General features: G+C 40.7%; 1 protein-coding gene across 2 annotated transcripts in view; it reads right to left on the reverse strand.

The window, feature by feature from the left end:
• The window catches only part of DIAPH1 (diaphanous related formin 1), a 116563-nt gene that overhangs the window by 48106 nt on the left and 44113 nt on the right, over positions 1–24344 (reverse strand). Inside the window, exons 6-17 of one of the 2 annotated variants that reach the window (XM_023735633.1) lie at positions 24013–24091; positions 23219–23358; positions 21703–21811; positions 20681–20791; positions 20383–20501; positions 19577–19693; positions 18851–18966; positions 17880–17944; positions 16996–17175; positions 15269–16081; positions 14285–14399; positions 13793–13801 (exon numbers count right to left, since the gene is read on the reverse strand). In XM_023735633.1, coding sequence (XP_023591401.1) covers positions 13793–13801; positions 14285–14399; positions 15269–16081; positions 16996–17175; positions 17880–17944; positions 18851–18966; positions 19577–19693; positions 20383–20501; positions 20681–20791; positions 21703–21811; positions 23219–23358; positions 24013–24091 — 1973 coding nt within the window. The remainder of the gene's footprint in view (positions 1–13792; positions 13802–14284; positions 14400–15268; positions 16082–16995; positions 17176–17879; positions 17945–18850; positions 18967–19576; positions 19694–20382; positions 20502–20680; positions 20792–21702; positions 21812–23218; positions 23359–24012; positions 24092–24344) is intronic. The other variant, XM_023735634.1, reaches the window with a different exon arrangement.

Here is a 24344-nt window from a genome sequence, read left to right on the forward strand (position 1 = left end):
AGAAGCTGAAAGAAAAGCCCCAGAGGAACACTGGAGTGGAGATATATTCAGTATTTCCTAACCTGCCTACTACCTTATGTTTGGAGGGAGACTTGTCCAGCATCAGCAGAAAAGTCATTTCAGACCCCAAGAGTGTAAGGTGAAGGGAGCCTAACACCAGTGCCTTTTCCTTGAAGCAGCAGTTCTGGGCTCAAGTGTGTAGCCAAAGAGCCCTGGATCCCTCTTCAGCTCATCCCAAAGCCTGGTTCTGCTTCCACCTTTCCTGGAGATCCCATTCCTCCTCCTAAATACATCTCTGATCCCTGCCAACTCCAGGTCTCCAAGGCAAGTGAATAACCAAACTTGACAAGAATTGTTGGCATAGTTACAACACTCTTCATCCATACCCCAACCTCCCCCAGTTTTTCACAACTCCATCTTTGTTGTATAGCCTGAGAGACCTCTAATCACCTCTGCCCCCTACTCATCCTGCCCAGCCAAGTCAGTCTCTAAGTGGTTTCCAGCTACTTCACTGACCCCCAAAGAACTTCTTCAAATCCTCTTTCAAAATGTCCTTCTTCTAAGATGCCTATCAAGCCCTAGCTGGGAAGATGACAAATAGAGAAAAAATATTATAAAATCAAGTTCCTATAACCTCTATTCTCCAAAATGTCAACAGTCAATAGAAAATGCTGAATTGACCTCTACAAGAATAGGGATAATGCTAGTACAATACCTAATCTGATAAAACCAAAAACTAAACCCGTTGCCGTCGAGTCGATTCCACCTCATAGTGACCCTATAAGACAGAGTAGAACTGCCCCCTAGGGTTTCCAAAGAGCAGCTAGTGGATTCAAACTGCTGACCTTTCGGTTAGCAGCCAAATGCTTAACCACTATGCCACCAGGGCCCCACCTAATCTGATAGAGACATCAAAATGTTATCAAGAGAAAACACCTTCTAAACTGCAGCAGAAAGAGTGGAAAGACAGTGAGCAGAAAGTGGAAAAAGAAATAAAAACTGAAGCAATGGATCAAGCCAAATTAGGGGCTATATAACAAAATTACATGGGGTGTTTGTTAAAAGTGTACCATTCTACATCCTTGCAGCTTAGACTGTCTGAAGGTGGAACCCAGGAATTTACACCTTTAACAAGCTCCTCATGTAATTCTTATGCATGTTAAAGTCAGAACTACTGGTAGAAATAGCTGTTTAAGTACAGGGACTACTGACTATGCCAAGATGACAGAAGGTTAGGCAATACTGATCCTCCTATTAGATGGTCTAAGTCTCAGACAATGACATTTAAAAGGGTATTTTGTTAGAAATCAAATCCAGAATCTGCAGATAATTGTGGATGGCATACTGGATTTAAAAGATGCAGTTTCAGATCACTCACTTATGTCTAAGATAGTAATGCAGGCACACTAAAGTTTGGAAAGAGGATCTAAAACTGGGATTAATTTGGGATAATTAGGAATTAACAAGTATTAATGACACATAAGGGTTGAGTATAAAAACCTTTCTGTACCAGCATAGTTTATCCAAAGTAGGCCAGGAGAATTCCCTGAAGGAAATGGATTCAGTATAGTTATCTCTGGCTAGATATCAGTATATAATCAGTGGGTAAATTCTATTATGTTCTATAAGCAGCTCTTCTGCAGACATTGAGACAGAGATGTAATTTTAAATGTGTAAATAAGGGGCTTATGAATATATACATAGAGAGCGAGCTGGCAAGACAACCATACTAAAATATAACCCTCTCTTTAAGACCTCTGAAAGAAAAACTATTCCACGAAGCTATCAGATGTAAAAAAAAAAAAAACTCCCCAGATTCTGGGCCCCCAAAAGAACACAGATATGCACCTATAAACAACTAGCTGCAATGGGATAAGATCCTTTTTTAAGAGGGCAGGCTGTAGCTTCCTGCCTTTTAATTTTACTACTCATCAGTCCTCCAAATGCCTTTCCTGACAAGCAGAGGGCAGCATACCAAGCAGTCTGTACTGAAAACAACGAAGGCTGCCTCTCTCTAACGTGACTGCATCACTATCTACATCACCACCTAACGTAACAATGACACATCTAAAATAGAAGAGATCCATGTGCCATCTGGTGGTGAAAAGAAGAGCATGCTGCTGCTGATAAAACAGATCAAATTCCTCCAGTTTAGAAGGAATTAAAGTTTAATTATCTTTGTCTGATGACATCCTCCCTTAAGTCTCCACCAGTAAGTCTTTTGAGGAAACTACATCAGCAGTCTTCACGCATAAAGTTTTAAAGTTCTGCCCTAATTTATTCTATACCCCCAAAACAAACATTGGCTGTAAGCAAGCAGCAGCTCCTACTGACTGACCCATGATGCATGGAAGAAGAGAATGAAACTCAGACCAAAACAAAGCAAAATAGCATAAGAACTCAGAAAGCTGTAAAAACCAAAGAAGAGTTTGAGATGATGACTGATAATACCAAAGACATTTATGCTAGGAAAAAAAAGGAAGAAAAAAATACAATAACAGAATCAGAAAGGTATTTTCAGGTTCATCTATCTCATTTTACAGGTGAGGAAAGAGTCAAGATATAAAAGAAAACTCCTTGGTGCAGTCTCATAAGTTCTCAGATTCAAACAAGATATATTACCTTTCCCCTATTAAACATTAAGATAAATAATTTCTTATTACTGGTGGAAGTGTAAATTGTTATAATCCTACTCACAGTAAACTTGGGCCCAGAAATTTTATTTTTAAGAATTTACTGTGCAGAAATACATGTATGCAGAGATAAATGTACAAGGATGTTTTCTGCAGCATTGCTTGTAATACAAAAAATTGGAAATTTAAATTCTCAATGAGAGATGAGTTGTCTAAATCTGTATTATTTCATCTGATAGAAAGCAATTATCCATTATAAAGAATGAGGTAGATCTATATATAATGACATCAAGATTAATATGTATGAAGGTCTGTGTCCTGTGTCCTCTATGGCAATATCTCTGACCACTAGCTGAAGCACTGGGACAGTCTTACTTCAAACAAGGAAAACAACGTCAGGCTATAGGGTCGCTATGAGTTAGAACTGACTTGACTGCAACAGGTTTCAATAAAGTTATTTTATCCCATTCACAATAAAACCAGTAGCCGTCAAGTTGATTCTGACTCATGGTGACCCACGTGTATCAAGGTAGAACTGTGCTCCACAGGGTTTCAATGGTCGATTTTTCAGTAGATTGCCAGGCCTTTCTTCCAAGGTACCTCTGGGTGAACTCGAACCTCTAACCTTTCAGTTAGCAGCTGAATGCGTTAACTGTTTACACCACTCAAAGGACTCCTCCATTCGTAACATTATCCTTTACTTTAGACTATATCTTCCACCTTTTGGGTTTTAAAATGTCCTGTCTTTTATGAAATCATGGTGAAAGTAGTTGGTAGCTCGTTTATTCATTTTTCATGTTCTCATTTGACCCAGCTCAACTTTCCCCGCCCTCCCTGAAAATTTACAAGCCCTAAATAGTCAAACATCTAGGAAGCACTACTCTGGGCAGGGCCTGTGGCTACAGCTGTTTTTCTGTATAAGGCACTAGCCGTCTAGAATAGCCATTCTCAGGTGACCTACCACTAGCAAATGCTGTTAGTACCCGGGTCCTCTGCTCCAGAATGGGCAGGAGCTCCCCTTCTGTGTGGTCACATTCTTTGGTTATAAGTCACAGAAACCAAACTGGAGTCAGCGTAAGCAAAAGGAGGAAAATGCTGGCCCACAGAACTGAACTGCTGAAGAGACAGGAGCGGAGGTGGCCTCTGGACCCATGTAAACCAGCATCTACAGCTCTGCCAGGACCACCACCTCCAGCTCGTGTCTCTTCTTTCCTCTGTATTACTACTACCATCTGTCACTGTCCAATCGACTCCAACCCCATGTGTGTCAGAGCAGAACTGTGCTCCATAGGGCTTCCAGTGGCTGATTTTTCAGAAGTAGATCACCAGGCCTTTCTTCCACAGTCCCTCTGGGTGGACTCTAACTGATAATATTTCAGTTAGCAGCTGAGAGCATAACCATTTGCACCACACGGGGACTGTGTAAACTCTATGAAGCAGGAATTATTGTCTGTTTTATTTACTAATCTATCCCCATATCTACAACAGCACCCGACACACCGGTGCTCAAAAAACATTTGCTCCCCGAGAGTATGGCCCCCAGACACCCTTTTAGCTCAGTAGTGAAGTCACTTCCGAGGTTCACCATTCAACCGGGGATTGGACAGCCCCATAAAACAAAATGGGACTAATGAGGCACAGCAGTCCAGGGACAAGACTCGAAGGCAGAAGGGCACAGGAAAGCTGGTGATAGGGAACGCAAGATTGAGTAAGGACAGTGTTGACATGTAGTGGGGTTGTTAACCATTGTCATAGTGCAACTTGTGTACTAACTGTTTAATGAGAAACTATTTTGTTCTGTAAACCTTCATCTAAAGTGAGAATAGCAGCACAACTGGAAGAACATAACTGATGTCACTGAACTGTGCCTGTAGAAATTTTTGAAATGGTGTATCTTTGGCTATGTACATTTTCACCAAAAAAAAAAAAAGGTCGAGAAGGGAGAGGGTTGACATGTCGTGGGGTTGTTAACCAGTGTCATAAAACAATATGTGTACTAACTGTTTAACAAGAAACTATTTGTTCTGTAAACCTTCACCTAAAGTACAATTAAAAAACAAAAAATTTGCTTATTCAATGAACAACAACAAAAAGATTTATATGTAATGTCATTACATGTGTAATGACCTCATACGTAATGAGGTAGATCTATACGCACTGACATCAATGAAACGTGTTGTTAAAAAAGAGCAAAATGCAGAACAGTATGTACCATATGGGATCACACAGACTGCATGAAAAAATGTGTGTATACCTTCACGTTTGTACAATTTTATCTTTTAACTCACCTGTCCCTTATTTTCCAGTAAAGTCAGGTTCTATTTGAAAGTTTCTCACATTTTCTCACCTGAACTCAGGTAGAAAAGATGTGTCCATTCCTTTACTAGAATAACATATGCATATAAAAGGTATGGTCCCTCTAGGGGATGGGGTGGGGGAGATTTTTACTTTATTTTTTCAGTGTATTCTGTAAATTTGTTGAAATGAGCATAAAATACCACTTTAGTCTAAGAACTGGTTTTAGGCAGGGCCATGGTAACGGAGGAAGACAGAAAGTGGGTAAATGTTACGACCTATAGAAATTCTCTTCTGATTGCTTCAATTTTCTCAGTGAAGAAAAATACAACCTTAACTGAGAATGAGGATAGGAAAAGCAATGTTGAAAGACAGGAGAGAGCAAATATGTAAAATAACCATCTAGGATAGTAGGAAATGGAATGGGCTAGAGATGTTTAAAATATGATAGCCTGGCACCATCAGGGATAAGGTGTCGTCACAAAATTGAGCAGAGGAGAGCCAGAAGAAAGCCAGTGAGTGGGAGAAAAAGGAAGAGTCTGCTGTCCTGAAAACCAAGTGAAGACAGTATATCAAAGAGGGTGGTTGTGTGTTTTTCTCCAGCCATGTTCAGCTGCACACCTACAGGTGTGGAGTGAATCGAGTTAGAATTAACCAAGATTGTGCTTCTGCCAATCAAGTATGATGAAAAGGAAGAGAGGTAAGGGAAGAATAAAAACAAAAGAATGATTATCATAATGACTGACCACGGAATTTTAGCTGAGGAGGAGAGTGAAGGCAGTGGAGGACAGGCAAAAGGTGGTGGGATACATTTATCCTACCAGAGGTACCACTGGGGCTGGAGGATTGTTGGGGTCAGGGTACTAGAGAGAGTGAGGTAAAAAGATAGGAAGTGGACAGTACAAAATTGAGATTGTAGAAGGGTTGTAGTTATTGGTAATAATCATAGGAGTAAATGGGTGAGGTAGGGTAGAGGACAAGATCATTGGAAGAGAAGAATTCAAGGAATTGTGAGGTCAGAATTTTGGTAGAATCATCTGTGTGTGCACAGAAATTGCTAAGAATGAAGACAGAAGTACTACTGGAGAGAGCAGCCAGGAGCTAAACTGATTGAGAAATACGGAGGAGTAACTTGGGGTACTGGTAGCTATTAGTAGATACACAAAGAGAGGTACTGGGGATATAATCTGATGTCATGAGATTGGAAATTGAGGGTTTTTAGGAAAAAAAAAGGTAGAATAATCTGAAAGTGGCAATGAAAAACAAAGAGGACATCTACTCCATCTCAAGGCCTGTTAAAATCAAACCAAACCAGTTGCCATCAAATTGATTCCTACTCATGGCAACTCCATGTGACCCCACGTGTGCAGAGTAGAACCTTACTCCATAGGGTTTTCAAGACTGTGACCTTTCAGAAGCAGATCACCAGGTCTTTCTTCCAAAGTGCCTCTGGGTGTGTTTGAACTGCCAATCTTTTGGTTAGTATTCGAGTGCTTAACTGTTTGTGCCACCCAAGGACTCCTCTCGGCCCATTAGGGTGAGGTTTATGGGAGTGAAAACAAATAAACAAACAAAACAACCGTGTAAGAGGGAAGAGGAAAAGCAGTGTTGTTCAGGGAAAGTCAGGTTTTTGTTAGAGCAGGGTGAAGTTGAAGACAGAGATAGGAGATTTTGCTGATAATGGACCATGAATTCCATAGGGCACAGTGGATCAGTTTCAGGAACTTAGGAGAGATGGGAGGAGATAGAATAGGAGGTATACAGAACCTTATGGGGATCAGAGTATCGGAGATGAAGGGTGACCTGGGAGGCTGGGGCTTGCTGTGGTGAGTGACATAAACCAAGGTAAATGGCATTATATTAGATCCAGTGTATTCAAGGCAGATAGTGATGACAAGGTTGGGAGTGTAAAGGGGTATATAACATGGTCGTTTTTAGGGTCTTTTTTAAAAACTCTGATAATGGGGAGATGATGACTCAGGAGGTGTGGTACTAATTCTATGTGCAGGAGCCTTGTAACCCCAGGTGATAGAGGTAGATTTATATTTTTAAATCACAAGGGAGTACTATCTGATATTAAGGAGCTTCCCAACTTGTGCTGATAGTCTGACCGTATTCAAAATCCAAAAGAAGCTAGTAATTAAAAGACAACAATCCCAATAAATGTTCACTTGAATAGTATCTCTGTTCCTAATCCTACACCCCATGGAAGTAAGAAACTAATGGAACAGAGGAGAAAAAACATCTTTTGGCCAAGAGACTCAATGAACAAGGCAGATCATACTGAGCTCTTACAAAATCTTGTTTCTAAAGGCTGTAAAAATTCAATAGGACAGTTCCTAATAAAGATCCAGTGGAATGGGTGCCACCTAGTGGACAGAATAGGATTACAGGGAAAAGAAAAAAATGCCCTAAGACCCTTTTTGGGAAAGAAGGGATTGCTTTCCCCACCATAAATTCCTGATGAAGCCTCAACCAAGAAAGCTCTGGGGAGCTGGAGATGGGTAAACCTACCCATTGTTGCCAACAGTTCTCACTTCTGGGACAATGGCACAAGCCTTGGAACCTGGACCCACACAGTCAAATTCTAACTAGAATACCATTATTTTTCATAAAATTCTCAGCTCTTGGCTAAGACCTTAGTTTTTAGCCAGAGTTCTTTCCAAATTCTTTCATTAACTACCTTGAGAACTGTTCTGATACTCACAGTTCCCATAATATACCTCATACTTTAACTTTAAATGCTGTGTATTGTCACTGCACACCGACTAAGGATGCTTAGCTTTTGGATCTGATGAGTTAAAGGTTATTGAAAGAATGAAGCAAACCTAAAAAAAAAAAAGGCACTGTACTTAGGATATCCAGTTATCACTCACCATACTATGTTTCAAGAGGTGGCATTTTTAATGGGATCACCTCATCAATAAAAGAGAGTAAAAAGCAAAGCAGAATGAAAAATTAGTTACACACACTAATAATGGTCTGAAGCAACCACAGCGATGAAAATGCTCACTAGGAAAAGATAAGAAAAAAATGTAACAGAGTCCATGATGAAAGACTCCTTGATGATCACCATAAGGAAAGTGGGAAAGGAAAAAAAGGACTAGAAGTTTTATGGCACTGCCTATCAAATCTGAATTCAAAATATTCCCTGGCAGAGAATAAATCAACTAAGCAAATTCCTGATTTATAAGAAGCCAAGAGTTCAGAGAGCAGAGGCTAATCCTTAAGAAAGAAAAAAATGGGTAGGACAATCTATAGTAGAAATTTCAGGACCAGTTCCTCTTTCTCAGCTCCTCTGTCTTAGTAAAAAGGTACACATCTCCTTGAATCTTAACGAAGCAATGGCTGGAGAGCTTTGACTATAGGAGGGAGGTAGTGAAGAGTGAGGCAGGTGTTGTTTTTAATGTCCATTCCTGGAGGAGCCAGTAGGTATATATGATGTCTTGGTATCAATAATATATCGGGGACATAGGCATGTTTAACAAACAGCAGAGAGTTGGTGTTTAGCAAGCAAGGAGAGGAAATAATGCAATATGATGAAAACTTAGTGTCCAAATAATTTCCTCATCAAGACAAGCAACTACTGGCCTGAAACCACCTATGCAGGACTTCTCCTACACTAGACAAGAATTTCTTATTTCTCCAACTGGATTAGTTTTGCTACAGTTGAATATACTGTTATCAGAACATGCCTCCTCTTGTTCAACCCTACACCCCCCACTGCCATCAAGTTGATTCCAACTCATAGCGACCTTATAGGACATAGAACTGCCCAGAGAGTTTCCAAGGCTGTAAATCTGTATGAAAGCAGACTGCCACATATTTCTCCCACAGAGCAGCTGATAGGTTTGAACAGCCAAACTTTCGGTTCGCAGCCAAGCGTTTAACCACTGCATCACCAGGACTCCTTTCTCTAACCTTAAATATCCAGTATGTTACTTACTTTCCCTAATCTATTGTTCTCTTTCCTATATTCCCAGGAGTCATTGCCAGTTCAAGGATACTTGTGCCTGAATGAGCGAAGTGGCTGGTAAAGCCAGCATAATCCCTTTCTTCCAGCTTTTTATCTGGGTCTAAGCTTTGAGACCACCATGCGTCTGTCCATTTGTCATACTGTGGTGGCTTGCGTGTTGCTGTGAGGCTGGAAGCTATGCCACTGGTATTTCACATACCAGCAGGGTCACCCATGGTGGACAGGTTTCAGTGGAGCTTCCAGACTAAGATGTACTAGGAAGGACCTGGTGGTCTACTTCTGAAAAAACTGGCCAGTGATCAACTGGCATAACAAAGTTTATTAAGAAAATGTTCTGCACATCCCACTTTGGTGAGTGACATCTAGGGTCTTAAAAACTAGCAAGTGGCCATCTAAGATGCATCAATTGGTCCCAACCCACCTGCAGCAAAGGAGAATGAATAACACCAAAGACCAAGTATTAGCCCAAGAAAGGGCCACATAAACCAGCGACTTCATCAGCCTGAGACCATAAGAACTAGATGATGACCAGCTACCACCAATGACTGCCCTGACAGGGAACAAAACAGAGAGTCCCTGACAGGGCAGGAGAAGAGTGGGGTGCAGAACTCAAATTCTAGTAAAAAGACCAGACTTAATGGTTTGACTGAGACTGGAGGGACCCTGGAAGACATGGCCCCCAGACTCTGTTAGCCCAAAACTAAAACCATTCCCGAGGCCAACTCTTCAGACAAAGATTAGATGGGACTATGGGACATAAAATGATACTCGTGAAGAATGTGCTTCTTAGCTCAAGTAGATACATGAGACTAAACGGGCAGCTCCTGTCCAGAGGCGAGATGGGAAGGCAGAGAGGATCAGGAGCTGGTTGAATGGACACAGGAAATCTGGGGTGGAAAGGAGGAGTGTGTTGTCACAGTATAGGGAGAGCAACTAGGGTCACATAACAATGTATGTATGAAGTTTTGCATGTGAGACTAACTTGAAATGTAAACTTTCACTTAAAGCACACACACACACAAAAATTGGCTAGTGAAAACTTTATGAATAGCAGCAGAACACTGTCTGATACAGTGCTGGAAGATGAGCCCCTCAGGTTGGAAGGGACGAAATGGACTGACACAGTGGCAGCAACAATGGACTCAAGTATAATAATGATTGTGAGGATGGTGCAGGGCTGGGCAGTGTTTCGTTCTGTTGCACATAGGGTCACTATGAGTTGGAACTGACTCGATGGCACCTAATGACAAGCTTTGAGAGGGTCTTAGGGCAGCTACATACACTGCTGGGAAGCAGAGGCCTAGAGCAGGGACTTTGCAGTCACATAATCTGGAGTTTGAACCCTGGCTCTGGCACTTACTAAGTCAGCTTTAAAAAGTTATTTAACCCAAGTCTCTATTTCTTCATCTGGAAGACGAGGATATTTACAGAGTGGTAATAAGTATTTATCATTTAATTCTATCATCAACATTAAGACTATGAATGACAGATTTGGTAACGGAGACTGGTTATCTACTTTAGTCAAGGATTAAGGATAAAAGGTCCTTGTTATAACATAGACGTTTAAAGCACTAGAAGTGAAGTCAACCTTGCTGTCATAATGAGACAACATGGGTCCTCTGAATCCTCAACTCTGAAGTTTCAAGAGCTTCAAATTTCTTACCGAACAGAAACCTAAATGCTAACGAGAAGCCCAAAGTCTTTTCACTAAAATATTCTCTCTAGGATGTGTAGTGAGAAAGAAAGGGTCCATTTAAGGACAGTCTGTACTTAGATTGCCAGCATGAGCACCAAGAGAGGCTCAAGACTGCATCAGGAAAGGCAGGGGTAAGTTAGTTACCCAAGTCACGACGGTGTTATACAGGGCATTGGGCCGTATGCAGTAATTTCACCTGCTACTTGATGCCACGCATAAAGATGCCCAAGCAACTATTCTGCCTCTAAGGTACATGCTTTAAGACAAGCCTCGACACTCAAATAACTCTTACATCATCATAAATTTCCAGAGTAACTCAACAGGAAAGAAGGCAGGGAAATGTAGAAGAAAAAAAATAAATCAGACAACACTGAAGCTAATAAAACACTGGAAATCAAAAGAAGAAATCATTTTTTAAAAGGGAGAGGTTTGTTCCTTACGGGGAAATGTTTGAAAGCATACATAGATGTAGTATAGTTGACAAGAAGCAGAAAAGTTTTGCTGCGTCTGGGTGCTGCAGATAACTGTTGGAGCTGGGTAAACAGTAAGTACTTACAACTATATTTGACAGGAAAAAAAAATCTCTCCCAGGAATTTCCTAAAATGTTTGAGATTTAGGATGCCTGGAAAATTGCTCATGTTTTAGTAATTTTTTTTTTTTAGTTCAAATGAAGTTTACATTTCAAGTTAGTCTCCCATACAAAAATTTATACATACATTGTTATGTGACCCTAATTGCTCTCCCCATACTGTGACAGCACACTCCTCCTTTCCACCCCTGATTCCCCATGTCCATTCAACCAGCTCCTAACCCCCTCTGCCTTCCTATCTCACCTCCGGACAGGAGCTGCTCGGTTAGTGTCTTGTATCTACTTGAGCTAAGAGGCACACTCCTCATGAGTATCACTTTATGTCCCACAGTCCAGTCCAATCCCTGTCTGAAGAGTTGGCCTCCAAAATTGTTTTAGTTCTGGGCTGATAGAGAATCTGGGGACCATGCTTTCCAGGGTTCCTCCAGTCTCAGTCAGACCACTAAGTCTGGTCTTCTTACTAGAATTTGAGTTCTGCACCCTACCTTTCTCCTGCTCCATCAGGGACTCTCTGTTGTGTTCCCTGTCAAGGCGGTCATTGGTGGTAGCCAGGCACCATCTAGTTCTTCTGGTCTCAGGCTGATGAAGTCTCTGCTTTATATGGCCCTTTCTGTCTCTTGGGCTAATACTTTCCTTGTGTCTTTGGTGTTCTTCATTCTTCTTTACTCCAGGTGGTTCGGACAAACTGATGCATCTTAGATGGCCGCTTGCAAGCTTTTAAGACCCAGACGCCACTCACCAAAGTAGGATGCAGAACATTTTCTTAATAAGCTTTGTTATGCCAGCTGGCCTAGATGTCCCCTGAAAGCATGGCCCCCAGACCCTGATCTAGTAATTTTTAAGAACACCTTCTCTAGTGCGTCCTGACAGAGAGACTGGGAAATTAAAGACAGTGTGCCAATCTAATACCTAAAAGTCTTAACTAAAGCTAAAGATTTTTAAAAACCAGCTAGAAATTTCCTTCATCAAAATAGTAGCAATTTACTAGTGATGATTATTACTATACGAAAATCAATACTGTCACTAAACTAAACTGATTAATTCATACTTATTCTTTTCATAATAAGATACAGAGATTTCTAAGAATAATTAAAAAAACACAAAGACTAAAAGTCAAAGGTACTAGGAAGTTAGAACCTTCAGCGAAAAGAAAGCTGTTTCTTGGGCAGAAGTCGAGAGCTGATACAGCATTAAAAAGTCTGGTAACACAGACTTTTGAAAATAACTAAAGATAAAATCTTGCTTGGATATTTTTGAAATACTACACACCAATTCATAATGGGAATATGCCAAGGAAGACCACGAAACTGCAGAAAACCCAACTACAATCAATAGGAATACAAATGTACAGGATAAATGAAGGATGAGGGTAGGAGGGGGGAGCAAAGGGGCTCAATCGATGTACATTTGTGTACATGTACACTCAGAATGAAAAGCCCAGTGGCAAGAAAGGGACTTACACCAGAGGCCAACACAGGGATAGATTCTGTGAGCCTACAAATTAGGATATCATATGATTTAATTTTTATTGTCAACTAGTCTTCTTTGATATACTAGAATAGTATAAATGGTCACCATCACAGTATTTTTAACTGGACTTTAGCAAAGAAGGTGGCCAGTCTCTGAGAGGAAAAGGCCATTTTGCCCTGAATGCTAGGGCAACAAAACAGGCCTGAGCATTGTGATCTTATACTCCTAGATACATAGTCATATAACTTCTAAGAGCCACCAAAGGCATCCAGCAATCTGTTAGGCTCCTTACTGGAACAAAGTGAAGCCTGCTTCCATTAAATCACTTAAGAAAAAAAAAATTATTATTATCTTTAAAAACACTCATTTACTGGGAGGGGGTGGTGGTGGTGGAAAGGAATGCTCCAAAGTTGCACCTACTTTTCATTACTAGGGTGATAATAAACCTCCGAAGAAAACAAATATGCCAGAAAAAGATGGAAATATGAAATTATTTGGTTATAATTATCACTAGGTACATGACAAGATCTTTCAAATGCTGTACCCCTTAGGGGAAGTAATTACAAGTACCCCATCACAAGGTAGCACAAAACCACAAGAATTAGGAAGTGAAGAAAGAAGAGGACAAAACAGACCAGTCTTCTAAAATAAAGGAAAATGTATGAAGGTGAATACAAAAAGCAAGAATTTATATAAAAAAACATGGACCAGAAGTCAAGATACCTGAATCTGGTCATATGACCTTGGGCAAGCTACCTAACTGCTCAGAGTCTATATATACTACAGAATGGAGACAGTACACATCCTGCCTGTCTCATGAGGCAGCTTTGCAGGTCAAATAGGGTGGCATATGTTAAAGCACTTTGAAAACTATAAAATACAACACAAATGTAACATTATTACTTAAGTTGTCCCTCATCATCTAAAGAAAGAACAAGTATATGGTAGATTCAATAACTTCCCTTTCAATTAGTTAACACCACAATGACTGTTCTGGACTTCAGAAAGTTTAAAAAAAAGGTAGCAAAAGAGAAATCAATCCCCAATCTCTGGTCTCAGTTTGCTGAAGAGAAATTCCTTTACATGTGCTTCATCCCTTTGTTTAATATTCAGGAAACTTCTGTACTCTTACCTTTGGAAGCTGTAGGAGCCAAGGGTCAGCCAGAAAGGAGAAAGCATCAGACATTGGAGAGAAATGGAAGAAAGAAAAAGAATCACACATGGTTCTCTGTAGTCAGTCACTCAGCCACCTGACCTGCTAAGACTCTGTTCAACCCTCATTAAGCACCCAAGTCTGGAGATGGGCACCTGAAGGTGCTGCCAGAATCCAGTCAACAGTATCATCAAAATGCGCCTAGCCTGAGCTTCTGTCACCTTAATCTCATATCCTCACAAGTTACACTGATATAAAATACCTAGATTCAACAGTTCTCCTTCCCAACCCTAGTATCCCAGAATACAAAAACATCTTATTTTCTTCCTAATGGAAAAATCCATCTCTCTTTTACTCAACATTCCCTTTCCACCTTCACCTAGAGAAGGGACAGGGATGGGAAACCCACTTAGAATAAAGGATACTCCAAGCCCTAAACTGGACCCTTGCACAAAAGAGGAAAGTGCTCACTCTTGGTCTGGGCAGAGAAGGTAAGGGTAAGTTTGGCGAAAAGTTCATTGTTCTCAAAGCGGTCCTCCTTCACCTTTGTCCAGAAGCATTCCTGGGAGAGGTCCTCAGCAACAAACTGTGGGGACAGGCAAGGTGTTAAGAGTTACTAAGCTGAAGTCTGTACTTTCCAGCCCTGAAAGCTGATTAAGCAGCAAAAGAGGTGGCTGGCTAGTGATTAGCAATGTCATACTATAGCAAGACAAACCTGAGATACAGAGAATAGCTGTGCTCTTTATGGGGGGATCAAGAAATAATGTTTCCAGTTTGTTTATTGGTGATTATACAAGAACTAGCTTCAGTTAATGCTACTGATCCTCCTCCTAACTCTACATCTTCTAGTTTCAGAAGCATTAAGGCCTCATTTCACATCTTCCCTTGCTTCTACATTACATTTTTCTCTTTATTTTGGCTAACTGTGCCAAATTTGTTGATTTTATGGACAAATCCCCAAACCTCTTTATTTTCACTTGGCTTCTGGAAGCAAAAGGTTGACTCAGAATCAAAGGGGTCTCAAACGCATAGTGGGAATAATACCATGCCGTGGAAACATGCCCTGAGTAACTCACTGGAGTGGGAGGTTAATTCATAAATCCATGATTTCAGGACTGGCAATTACCAGTAGTTTACAGATTGGTAAAATGACTGTAATCATCAAACCTGTTACTATGGTACTCATCCTCACAGGAAAGGCAAAAACATTAACTTAATGATAATTTTAGGATTTTTAGCAGAGTACAGGTTTTACAGAACTCTCGATGGTGATATCTAGCACATAGGAGATGCTCAATAAATATCTGCTGAATAAACATATACATGAACGGAATCTAAAGACAGACAGATGTGAGCCACAAGAAAGGGGAAGACCACCCACGTACAAAATGAAAAGCAGGAAACTAAAGCGGTTTTTTGAGATTTACTGATGAAGAAACGGACAGAAATTCTCACCTTGGACCAGTTTGGCCTTCGGAGCTGCACTTCTGGCTTATAAAGCTTCTTTGGGGCTAATCCAAATGGCAGAACTGGGGCTGCAGGAACTCCAAATCCAAAGGGCGGAGGTGGAGGCATACCCATTCCAGGTGGAGGTGGGGGAATACCAGGGCCTCCAGGAAAAGGAGGGGGTGGAGGGATTCCAGGACCACCAGGAAGAGGGGGAGGGAGAGGGGGCATTCCTGGTCCTCCAGGCAAGGGAGGAGGTGGGGGGATGCCAGTATCCCCAGGCAGGGGGGGAGGTGGGAGTATACAAGTACTTCCAGGCAAAGGAGGGGGTGGAGGGATGCCCACAACCCCAGGCAAAGGAGGGGGTGGAGGGATGCCCACAACCCCAGGCAAAGGAGGGGGTGGAGGGATGCCCGCAACCCCAGGCAAAGGAGGGGGTGGGGGGATGCCAGTATCTCCAGGTAAAGGAGGGGGTGGGGGAATGGCAGTACTTCCAGGTAAAGAAGGGGGTAGGGGGATGCTAGCACTCTCAGGCAAAGGAGGGGGTGGGGGGATACAAACACTTCCAGGCAAAGGAGGGGGAGGTGGTGGAGGAGGAATGGTATAACCTTCAGGAAGAGAAGGTGGAGGTGGTGGTTTGCTAACCTCTTCTGGTAAATGAGTGGGTAAGGATGGAATAACAGTGCCAGAGTCAGCAGGTAAAGGAGGGGCAGGGGGAGCATTAGTACTGCTGGGTACAGGAGGAACTATAGCAACAGCTGCAGCAGAGAGAGAAGCCATTTCTTTTTTGGCATCTTCCAGTTCCTTTGACAGCTTAGCAACCTACAGAAGGAAACATCAATGTGAGCACAACTCACTTCATTTCAGGGACTACTGGGGCTCAAAGGGACCCAAGAAATTACTTAATCCAAACCTCTCATTTTACACATGAAAGGACTAAGAGGAGTCAGAAATATCAGATGATTCACCTGCCACAGTGCTATTTAGTGGCAGCTAAAACTAGAATTTAGGTCCCCACGTGTCTACAGGGTCGCTATGAGTTGGAATCGACTTGACGGCAACGGGTTTGGCTTTTTGGTTCTGGTGTTTAGTTCATCCTACTTTGCATTAAAAAGACAACTTCAACCTTAACATCAAACTCTTCTTTGGTTAGAAAATGTAAAGGTCAAGTAAATCAAATGTTTTAGTTATACAATTAACATACGTGCTATATAGGTAATTATATAACCACATAAGTGGTCAAAAAAAAAACCAAACCAAACCCATTCCTGGAGCAGCTGGTAGACTCGAACTGCCAACCTTTTGCTTAGCAGCTGTACCACCAGGGCTCCTCAGATATCACAGACCATTTAAATATGTATAACTACAGAGAGTTTGTGTGGGGATAAATCTGTCCAGAGATGACTAAAAGCTCTGGTCGATTTGTGAATGGTTTATTTAGTCTTTACTCCTAAATTTATTAGAAGACTATTACCTTTACTTCTGGGTAGTACTGTGAGTGACTAATTTGTTGTTTTTCTGTCTTGTCTAAATTTTATATTATATGTACTACCCTTAAAATAAAACAAAATAAACAGTAAAATATTTGAAAAATATGCAATATCTAACTAGATTATCTATTAGTAGCTGAACGCTTCCTAAGAGTGAGATGACTGACTCCTGGTTCCAAGATGTGCTCATCCTGAGGCTGCTGACGGCACTTAATGATCACTCACCCTTCTCTGTTCAGACTTTACCTCTCCTGTGAGCTGAGACACCTCTGCTTCCAGGTCCTGTTTTTCTGTGGCAATGTGTTGCTTTTCGGCATCCAATGCTTCCTTCTCTCCTCGAAGGTCCTGGAGCTTCTGCTCAAAGTCACTTTCCATCTTTTTCATTTCCACTTGTAGCTCATGTCGGGCTGTTAACTCTGAGTCCAGCTAAAGGAGAAAGGAATCAGGTTCCCAACAAGCTCCTCACCTCAGGAAAAAGGACAAGTCTTAGTCTCCATAATTTACTGTTTTATGCTAATACTTGATCTATAGAGCTCACTGACCAATATCTCAGGCAATCCCTGGGAAAAAAGAGCACCATGATTTTGACTTTAAAATCATGGTGAAAGGAGAGGGCGACAACTTCCATGCTCTCACTACTTTTGGAGTTATACAAAAAGACTTAAGGTTTTAAAGACGTTTAACCAGGACAGCTATGGTGGTACAGTTCCAATAGTCTTCAGGATCAAGAACCTATCAACCACAATAATTGTCCTTAACAAGTGAAGAGAAAAAGAGAACACAAAATGCAGACATATTCCAGTTCCTATTGCTCTAAAGCTAGGAGGCCCGAGGTGCCAAGTAAACCTGAGAAAGCCATCACTATTACATAAGAGTACTATCTGTCTTTCCTTTCCTAACAGGGGTCCAAGAACTGTGCAAGCCCACCACCAGCTCCTCATGTTCAGAGCCACATCACCTTCTCCACTAAGTAAACTATACTGGAAAGGCTTTCTCCTAGGAATGACTGTTGTGTGCTGAATGCTTTCCATATACCAGAGATTATAACTGTCTCACATGTCGGAAAGACCATAACCCTCAAAGAGAGACAAACATACCCCAAATAAACTTTTTTGATGCCTCATACACACCTTTTTTTCCAGCTCTATAGCTTTGGCTTCAGATTTCTCCACCTTTGTTTTATCAATCATTTGATCTGAAAAGAAGAGTTAGTAAGTAAATCTCCCAACTCTGGTGTTATGGATTGAATTGTGTCCCCCAAAAATATGTGCTGTAAATCCTAACTTCTATGCCTGTGGTTATAATCCCATTTGAGAATGGGTTATCTTTGTTATGTTAGTGAGACAGGATTAGCATAGGGCTCATCTTAAATCAATCTCTTTTGAGATATAAAAGAGATTAAACAAGTCAGCTAGAAGCAGAGATGAGGGAAGAGAGATACCAAGCCACATGAAGAATGCCCAGGAGCAGAAGCTCAAAGAGACAAGGACCTTCCGCCGGAGCCAAAAGAGAGAGAAAGCCCTCCCCTAGTGCCAGCACCCTGAATTCAGACTTCTAGCCTCCTAACCTGTGAGAAAATACATTTATTTGTTAAAGCCACCCACTTGTGGTATTTCTGTTATAGCAGCACTAGATAACTAAGACATCTGTCTTCCCCTTTTACTACCTAAGCCCTTCAGTATAACCAAAGTTCAGTCTTTTGTCCTTCTGGCTATTTTTATTATCCTTCTTAATGTTCTGCACTAGACACAGAAGTGGAACTTTCAGTTAAATTCAACATATAATTTCTGAGTATTCATAACTAGTAAGGTCACCATACTGGCTGGCATGAAGAATGCCTACATGTAATACTTATGACTCTCTGGGACCAGCAGGAGTCACAGATAATAGCTCAAGTTCCTGCAAAATGTGGGATTTATGTATAAATAAACTAAAGGTCTATATATTCCTAGCATAGACACTGATTATGACCTAATAAAGGGCAAAAGTGAAAATACTTGGGGACTAAAAACATACTCTCTGAAATTTTCACCAAAAGAAAGGTGGAAAATGAAAGACAGAAGCAATTTTTTTGAGGAGTCAAATAAAAGAGCATGCTTACCAATCAACCCCTCAATATCAATCTGGAGATGCCGGCACTTGAAGTCAGGATCAGCCCCGTTCTTGTGCAGAACTATCTGGGAAATACATTCTTCAATTAACTTATAGTACTGTGGTCTACAGAAGAAAAAAAAAAAACAGGGTTATCAAAGGAAAACCAAAATATAATTTTAAGAACTATTCAGGGTCAAGAAAAATTAACTGCTTTGACAACAATAGAGAGATATGAGGGTAATGTTCTGGAAAAGACCTTTTTGTAAATTTAACAGAAGTATCACTGTCATGTTAAGAAATCCCCCCTCTTCCATATCAGCTACATTATCTATTTAAAATAATCAAAAATTCCTGCCATCTGCCTCCTAGTGCCAATCCTTTCCTATCCAAAAACTTGAGTTTAATCCTTCCTGTAATTGATAGTATTATAGCTGAATCCTTACTTCCAGGTAACCAGAAGGAATTTTAAATTGCCACCTCTCTTTGCCATCATCTTCAAAAAGGAAGGGTATCTCCATGTCACCTTATATACTCTCTGACCTTTTCCACAGGGATGCCTTTCAGTTGGATTAAAGGAACACCTTACTACTCCCTTTATACCTGTAACTATAATGAAACCTAATTTTTGGTCTTTGTCTTTTCTTTTCCCCTGTACAGAGCAATCTTTAAATTTAAGAATTTTGCTCTCTCCATTTAGGCTCAAATTAAAAACTTTCCAGGCATTCCATCTTACCTGGCCTCATAGTCATTTCGGATCAAGAGGAGGTGTTGCAGGATGGACAGAAAGTGTGTCTCTGCCTTTGAATCCTTCACTGTGTTTAAGAGGATCTGGAATACTTCACTGAAGTCAGTGAAAAAGAGAAAGGGGCTAAGGAAGGCATATGTTTAGAAACTATTTTTTACACGTGGCTTATCCAACTCTTGGAGAAGCTAGAGAAAAGTAGCAAGATACAACTTTCACTCTAATAGCTGTTCCTTCTATAAACATCACTAGAAATTTTAAGCTCTAGAAACTTCCTTTGGCTAAGGGACCAGTAAGTTCGGTGGTAAAGAGATAGAGAATCCCTTGTACTTGGCTTGAAGATCAAGCAGTATAGAAACCAAAGATAACTCCTTCAAAGTCACTTGTGGCAAATCCCAACAGGTGACCAAATTATGTCCTCTTTCAGTTTCAGGGACACATACAAGAAAACAAATTATAACTCTACTCCCTGACTTGTATATGCTCTCCAAAAACCAGTTCTACATCTTAATAATCTAAGTTATCATGTTCTAGGAAGTCTATTCTAACTCTGATGACTGTTTCCATGTTGAGCAACCCCCAGATTATCTTTACTGATTTCTCTGACCCGTGCCAAGGTAAATAAGACCAACGGCAATAAAAAGGCACCTGCCTCACCTACTGAAAAGACACATAGCCTGATGCCCTGTTCAGAGTCATCATTTCCGCCCCCCAGACACTCATCATTCCATACAGGGATCTGCAACTGAATACAACAAATGTCTCATCTGTCTTGAACCCAGTCAGTAAAAGGATATTCCATCTCCATGCGAATGTCATCTAGCCGTCCCTTCAGATCATAGGAATCTTCTTCCCCTTGTTCATCAAACACATTTAACTGCACTCTCATATCATCATTGTCAATCTCTCGAAGGTCCTGTCAACGACAAAAAATAGAAGAGTCAGGGGACCCAAAAGTGTCCTATATGGCTAGAAGCCCAAAACTTTCAACCTAGTTTTTAAATTAAAAACCCAAGTTACCCCAGAGATGTCTGGGGCTGTAAGAGCAGGAAGGAACCAACCCAGCCTTTCTAAAGATGAAGTGTTGCATCTCACCTGCAACACCTGATGCAGTCCCAAGTGCATCAGTTCACTTCGGATGTGAACTCGGAAATCAAGTTCTTCAGCTGGTGTGATGAGGGCATTGATCAGCTGTAGGCATCCCACCTAAGACAAGAAAATTCAACAACTAAGTCAATGCTAACTCCTAGAGATCAAGATTCCCTTCACATGCATTCTGAGGCCTCCAAATATATGTAGAAGATGAAGTACAAAAACTACACGAATGACTTTCTACTGGAGTAATGACGCGTGGCTTCAGCATAGGTCTAGAGAGCTTAGAGGTATGAATGATTCCAAGGATTTGACAGTATACTTGATTTTCCTAGCTTGTAAGCAGACACCATGCCTTTTTCCACCTTATAATGAGAAAAACAGTTTTCTCTGACTTCCTGGAGAGAAGGTTAATCATTTTCCCTTCAGAACAAATTTTGAGATATAAAATATATAGTTGGCCCTGATGGAGAAGGCGAAAGGTGGGGTGCAGAACTCAAATTCTAGTAAAAAGACCAGACTTAATGGTCTGACTGAGACTGCAGGAACCCTGGAAAGCACGGCTTCCAGATTCTCTATCAGCCCAGAACTAAAACAATTTCCGTGGCCAACTCTTCAGACAAAGATTGAACTGGACTGTGGGACAGAAAGTGATACTTGTGAAGAGTGTGCTTCTTAGCTCAAGTAGATACATGAGACTAAATGGGCAGCTTCTGTCCGGAGGTGAGATGAGAAGGCAGAAAGGGTTACGAGCTGGTTGAATGGACGTGGAAGATGAGGGGTGGAAAGAAGGAGTGTGCTGTCATAGTACAGGGAGAACAATTAGGGTCACATAACAACGTATGTATACATTTTTGTATAAGAGTCTAACTTGAAATGTAAACTTTCACTTAAACTACAATAATAAACAAAAAATAAATTTATAGCTGGGAACCACTCCATGTGTTCTACTAAAAGGTCAAATGAATTTAAGTCTTTCCATCTTGAATTCTATTCTGGAGCCCAGTTTCAGGGGATATACATGCCTTGAGTGCAATGGAGGTCCCACTTTTTAATCCATCCAGCAGCGGCTGGAAACGTTCCACTTCATCCATCTCAGCTCTTTCTGTCATCGCCTCCAAAACCCTTTCATTCCTGCCCAAGAGAAAAGGAAAGGAGAGAACTGCCCAGGTGCACAGACAGACATGTGTAACAGAACGATTACACAGGGGTACAGACTACTTAGGAAACAGAAAGTTATCAATGCTCCAAATTTCTCACATTATTCCTCTCATCACCTACAGCAGGGGACAGAATCTGCTGAAAGCTAAGGACCATCTCTTCAGAAAAATGCACTCCCAAAAGCCCATCCCCAGGCTCCTATCCAGGGATACCAAACTAAGAGCCCTGTTCTATGAAGTATAAATTGGTATAACTTTTGGAAGGGCATTTAACAGTACTAATCAATTTTTAATGCAAGTAACATTTGGTTTACTTCTAGAAACCTATCCAACATAAATGCATAGATGTGAAATAATACATGTACAAGGATGTTCATTATAACGTTATTTGTAATAGTGAGAAATTCTTATCATCTAGAGAAGGAGCCGGAATCTGCTGGGAAAAAAAATGTCTACCTAGAATTCTGGCAATTGGGGAATTGTTAAATAAATTATGGTACATACATACTATAGAATGCTGAACAACTATTAAAGATAATAAGGTAGATCTATAAGTACTGACACAGAAGGATATTCAAGATCTACTGTTAAGCAAAAAGAAACAAGTCAAAAAGAATGTGCGGTATGATTCAGTTTTTATTAAACCAAACCCCTCCACAAAAATAAAAATATATACATGTGATTGGTTTTATAGGTAAAAGCCACTTTCCTCAGTTCTAAAATACCATCTTTTGGGGTGGCGGAAGATGTCTTAGAATCAAGGAAATGCAATATGTTTGTCTATGCTTAGAAAAAGATCTATGAGACTATACCAAGCCAATAACCTCTGCAGAGTAGGATTTGGCAAAGGGATGAGGCTGTTAAATTTTACTTTATATACTTCTATAGTGTTTGATGGAAATCCTGGTGGCACACTGGTTAACAGCTTGGCTGCTAACCAAAAAAGGTTAGCAATTTGAATCCACCAGCCACTTCTTGGAAACCCCCTATAGGGTAGTTCTACCCTGTCCTACAGGGTCACTATGAGTCGGAATCGACTCGACAGCAACCAGTTTGGTTTTATATTGTTTGAATTTTAAAAAATACCATTGTATTACTTCTGAATTAAGAAAAAAACAGTAAAAAGTAGTCAGTACGGACATTAATGGAGATCAGGGTGATACCATGCTATACCTCTGATAACCAGTGGTATACTCAGGACAGCCCCCATCACTTAGGAATCTTTCTTAAATGTTGAAATTCACAGCATTCACTTCTGGGAAGAAATACTGTATTACCTAGTACTTCAGACCAAGAGGATACCCAAGCAACTCAATTTTCCTCTAGACTAGAGAAGATGGTAAAGAAAACAGAGAAGAGATCAATAATTCCAATCACATACATGTCCTCTGGCTGTGGTAGGATACAAAGAGCAGACAGCAGCTTAGCTGCATCAATCATCATGTTGGGGAGCGCAGGATCCATGGCTCTGACCAGCAGCAGGATTCCCTCTTCTGTCTCCAACATCGTCTTGATTCCGAACTGGTAGGACAAGAATAGAGAAGGGAGGCATAAAGATGACAGCATCTAACCAAGGACAAATTCAGGGGTAGAACACTTTCCCTAATATAACTAAAGAGAAATGAGCATGGCAAAATAATTTTCTAGTAGGCACAATATAATTCTATGTCTTCCACGAATGTTTCTTCTTAATGTCAAAAAAAAAAAAAAGAAAATCCAATGGAATAATAAACAGTGAAAGATAAAGATTTGTACTCAGGGGCAAATAATTATGGGCTCCTTGAGGAAAATCTTTTAAATACTAAACAGACAAAAAAGAAGATGAAAAGATCCTGAAGTATAATCAGTCTACAAGGAAAAAAAAAAACCCCAAGCAGGGAATAAAGCAATCCTTCCAAAAACAATAACTACAGATCAGGATATTTAAGATTTAGTAAGAGAAAATATGGAAAGAGAAAGAAAACTGAGCCTACTCTCTGAAGCGTAAGTTAGAACTGGAAAAAAAAAAAGGCCCAAAGAAGCATGCATATGTGGCAATTAAAAACAGTTATTATACTAGAAGAGAAAGCTAGAAGTCTTGAACCTCATGTTCCTAGTTCCTTTTGTGGGTTTGCCAGCAGAAGAGAAAGAACGGGAGTCAAGATGAGATTGAAATGAGAATGGTAAAAAGCTCACCTTGTTGTTCATAAAAGCTTTCAAGCAGCGAATGATCTCGTGCTTGTTACGGCTATCATAGCTTCGGCTATCATAGCTTCTGCAGGTAGAAGACACAATCAGTCAAGTTCTCTAATTCCACACCCCTTTCCCATTTGACTTTTCAATCTTGCAAACAAGGATCATAGGAACACCCCAACTAGTAGCTGAGTAAATTCTGGCACACAACCCTTTGCTCTGAAACACTGGCAACAAGCATGTAAATGAAGAGGTATCCCCATCATCAAAGGCCTTTGGCTAATTCTCTCTCAATCCGAGGATTTAACATTACATTAAAACCTTCCTTTAACTCT

The sequence above is a fragment of the Trichechus manatus genome, unplaced genomic scaffold, assembly GCF_000243295.1.
Source record: "Trichechus manatus latirostris isolate Lorelei unplaced genomic scaffold, TriManLat1.0 scaffold00080, whole genome shotgun sequence".
Taxonomy (NCBI): Eukaryota; Metazoa; Chordata; class Mammalia; order Sirenia; family Trichechidae; genus Trichechus; species Trichechus manatus.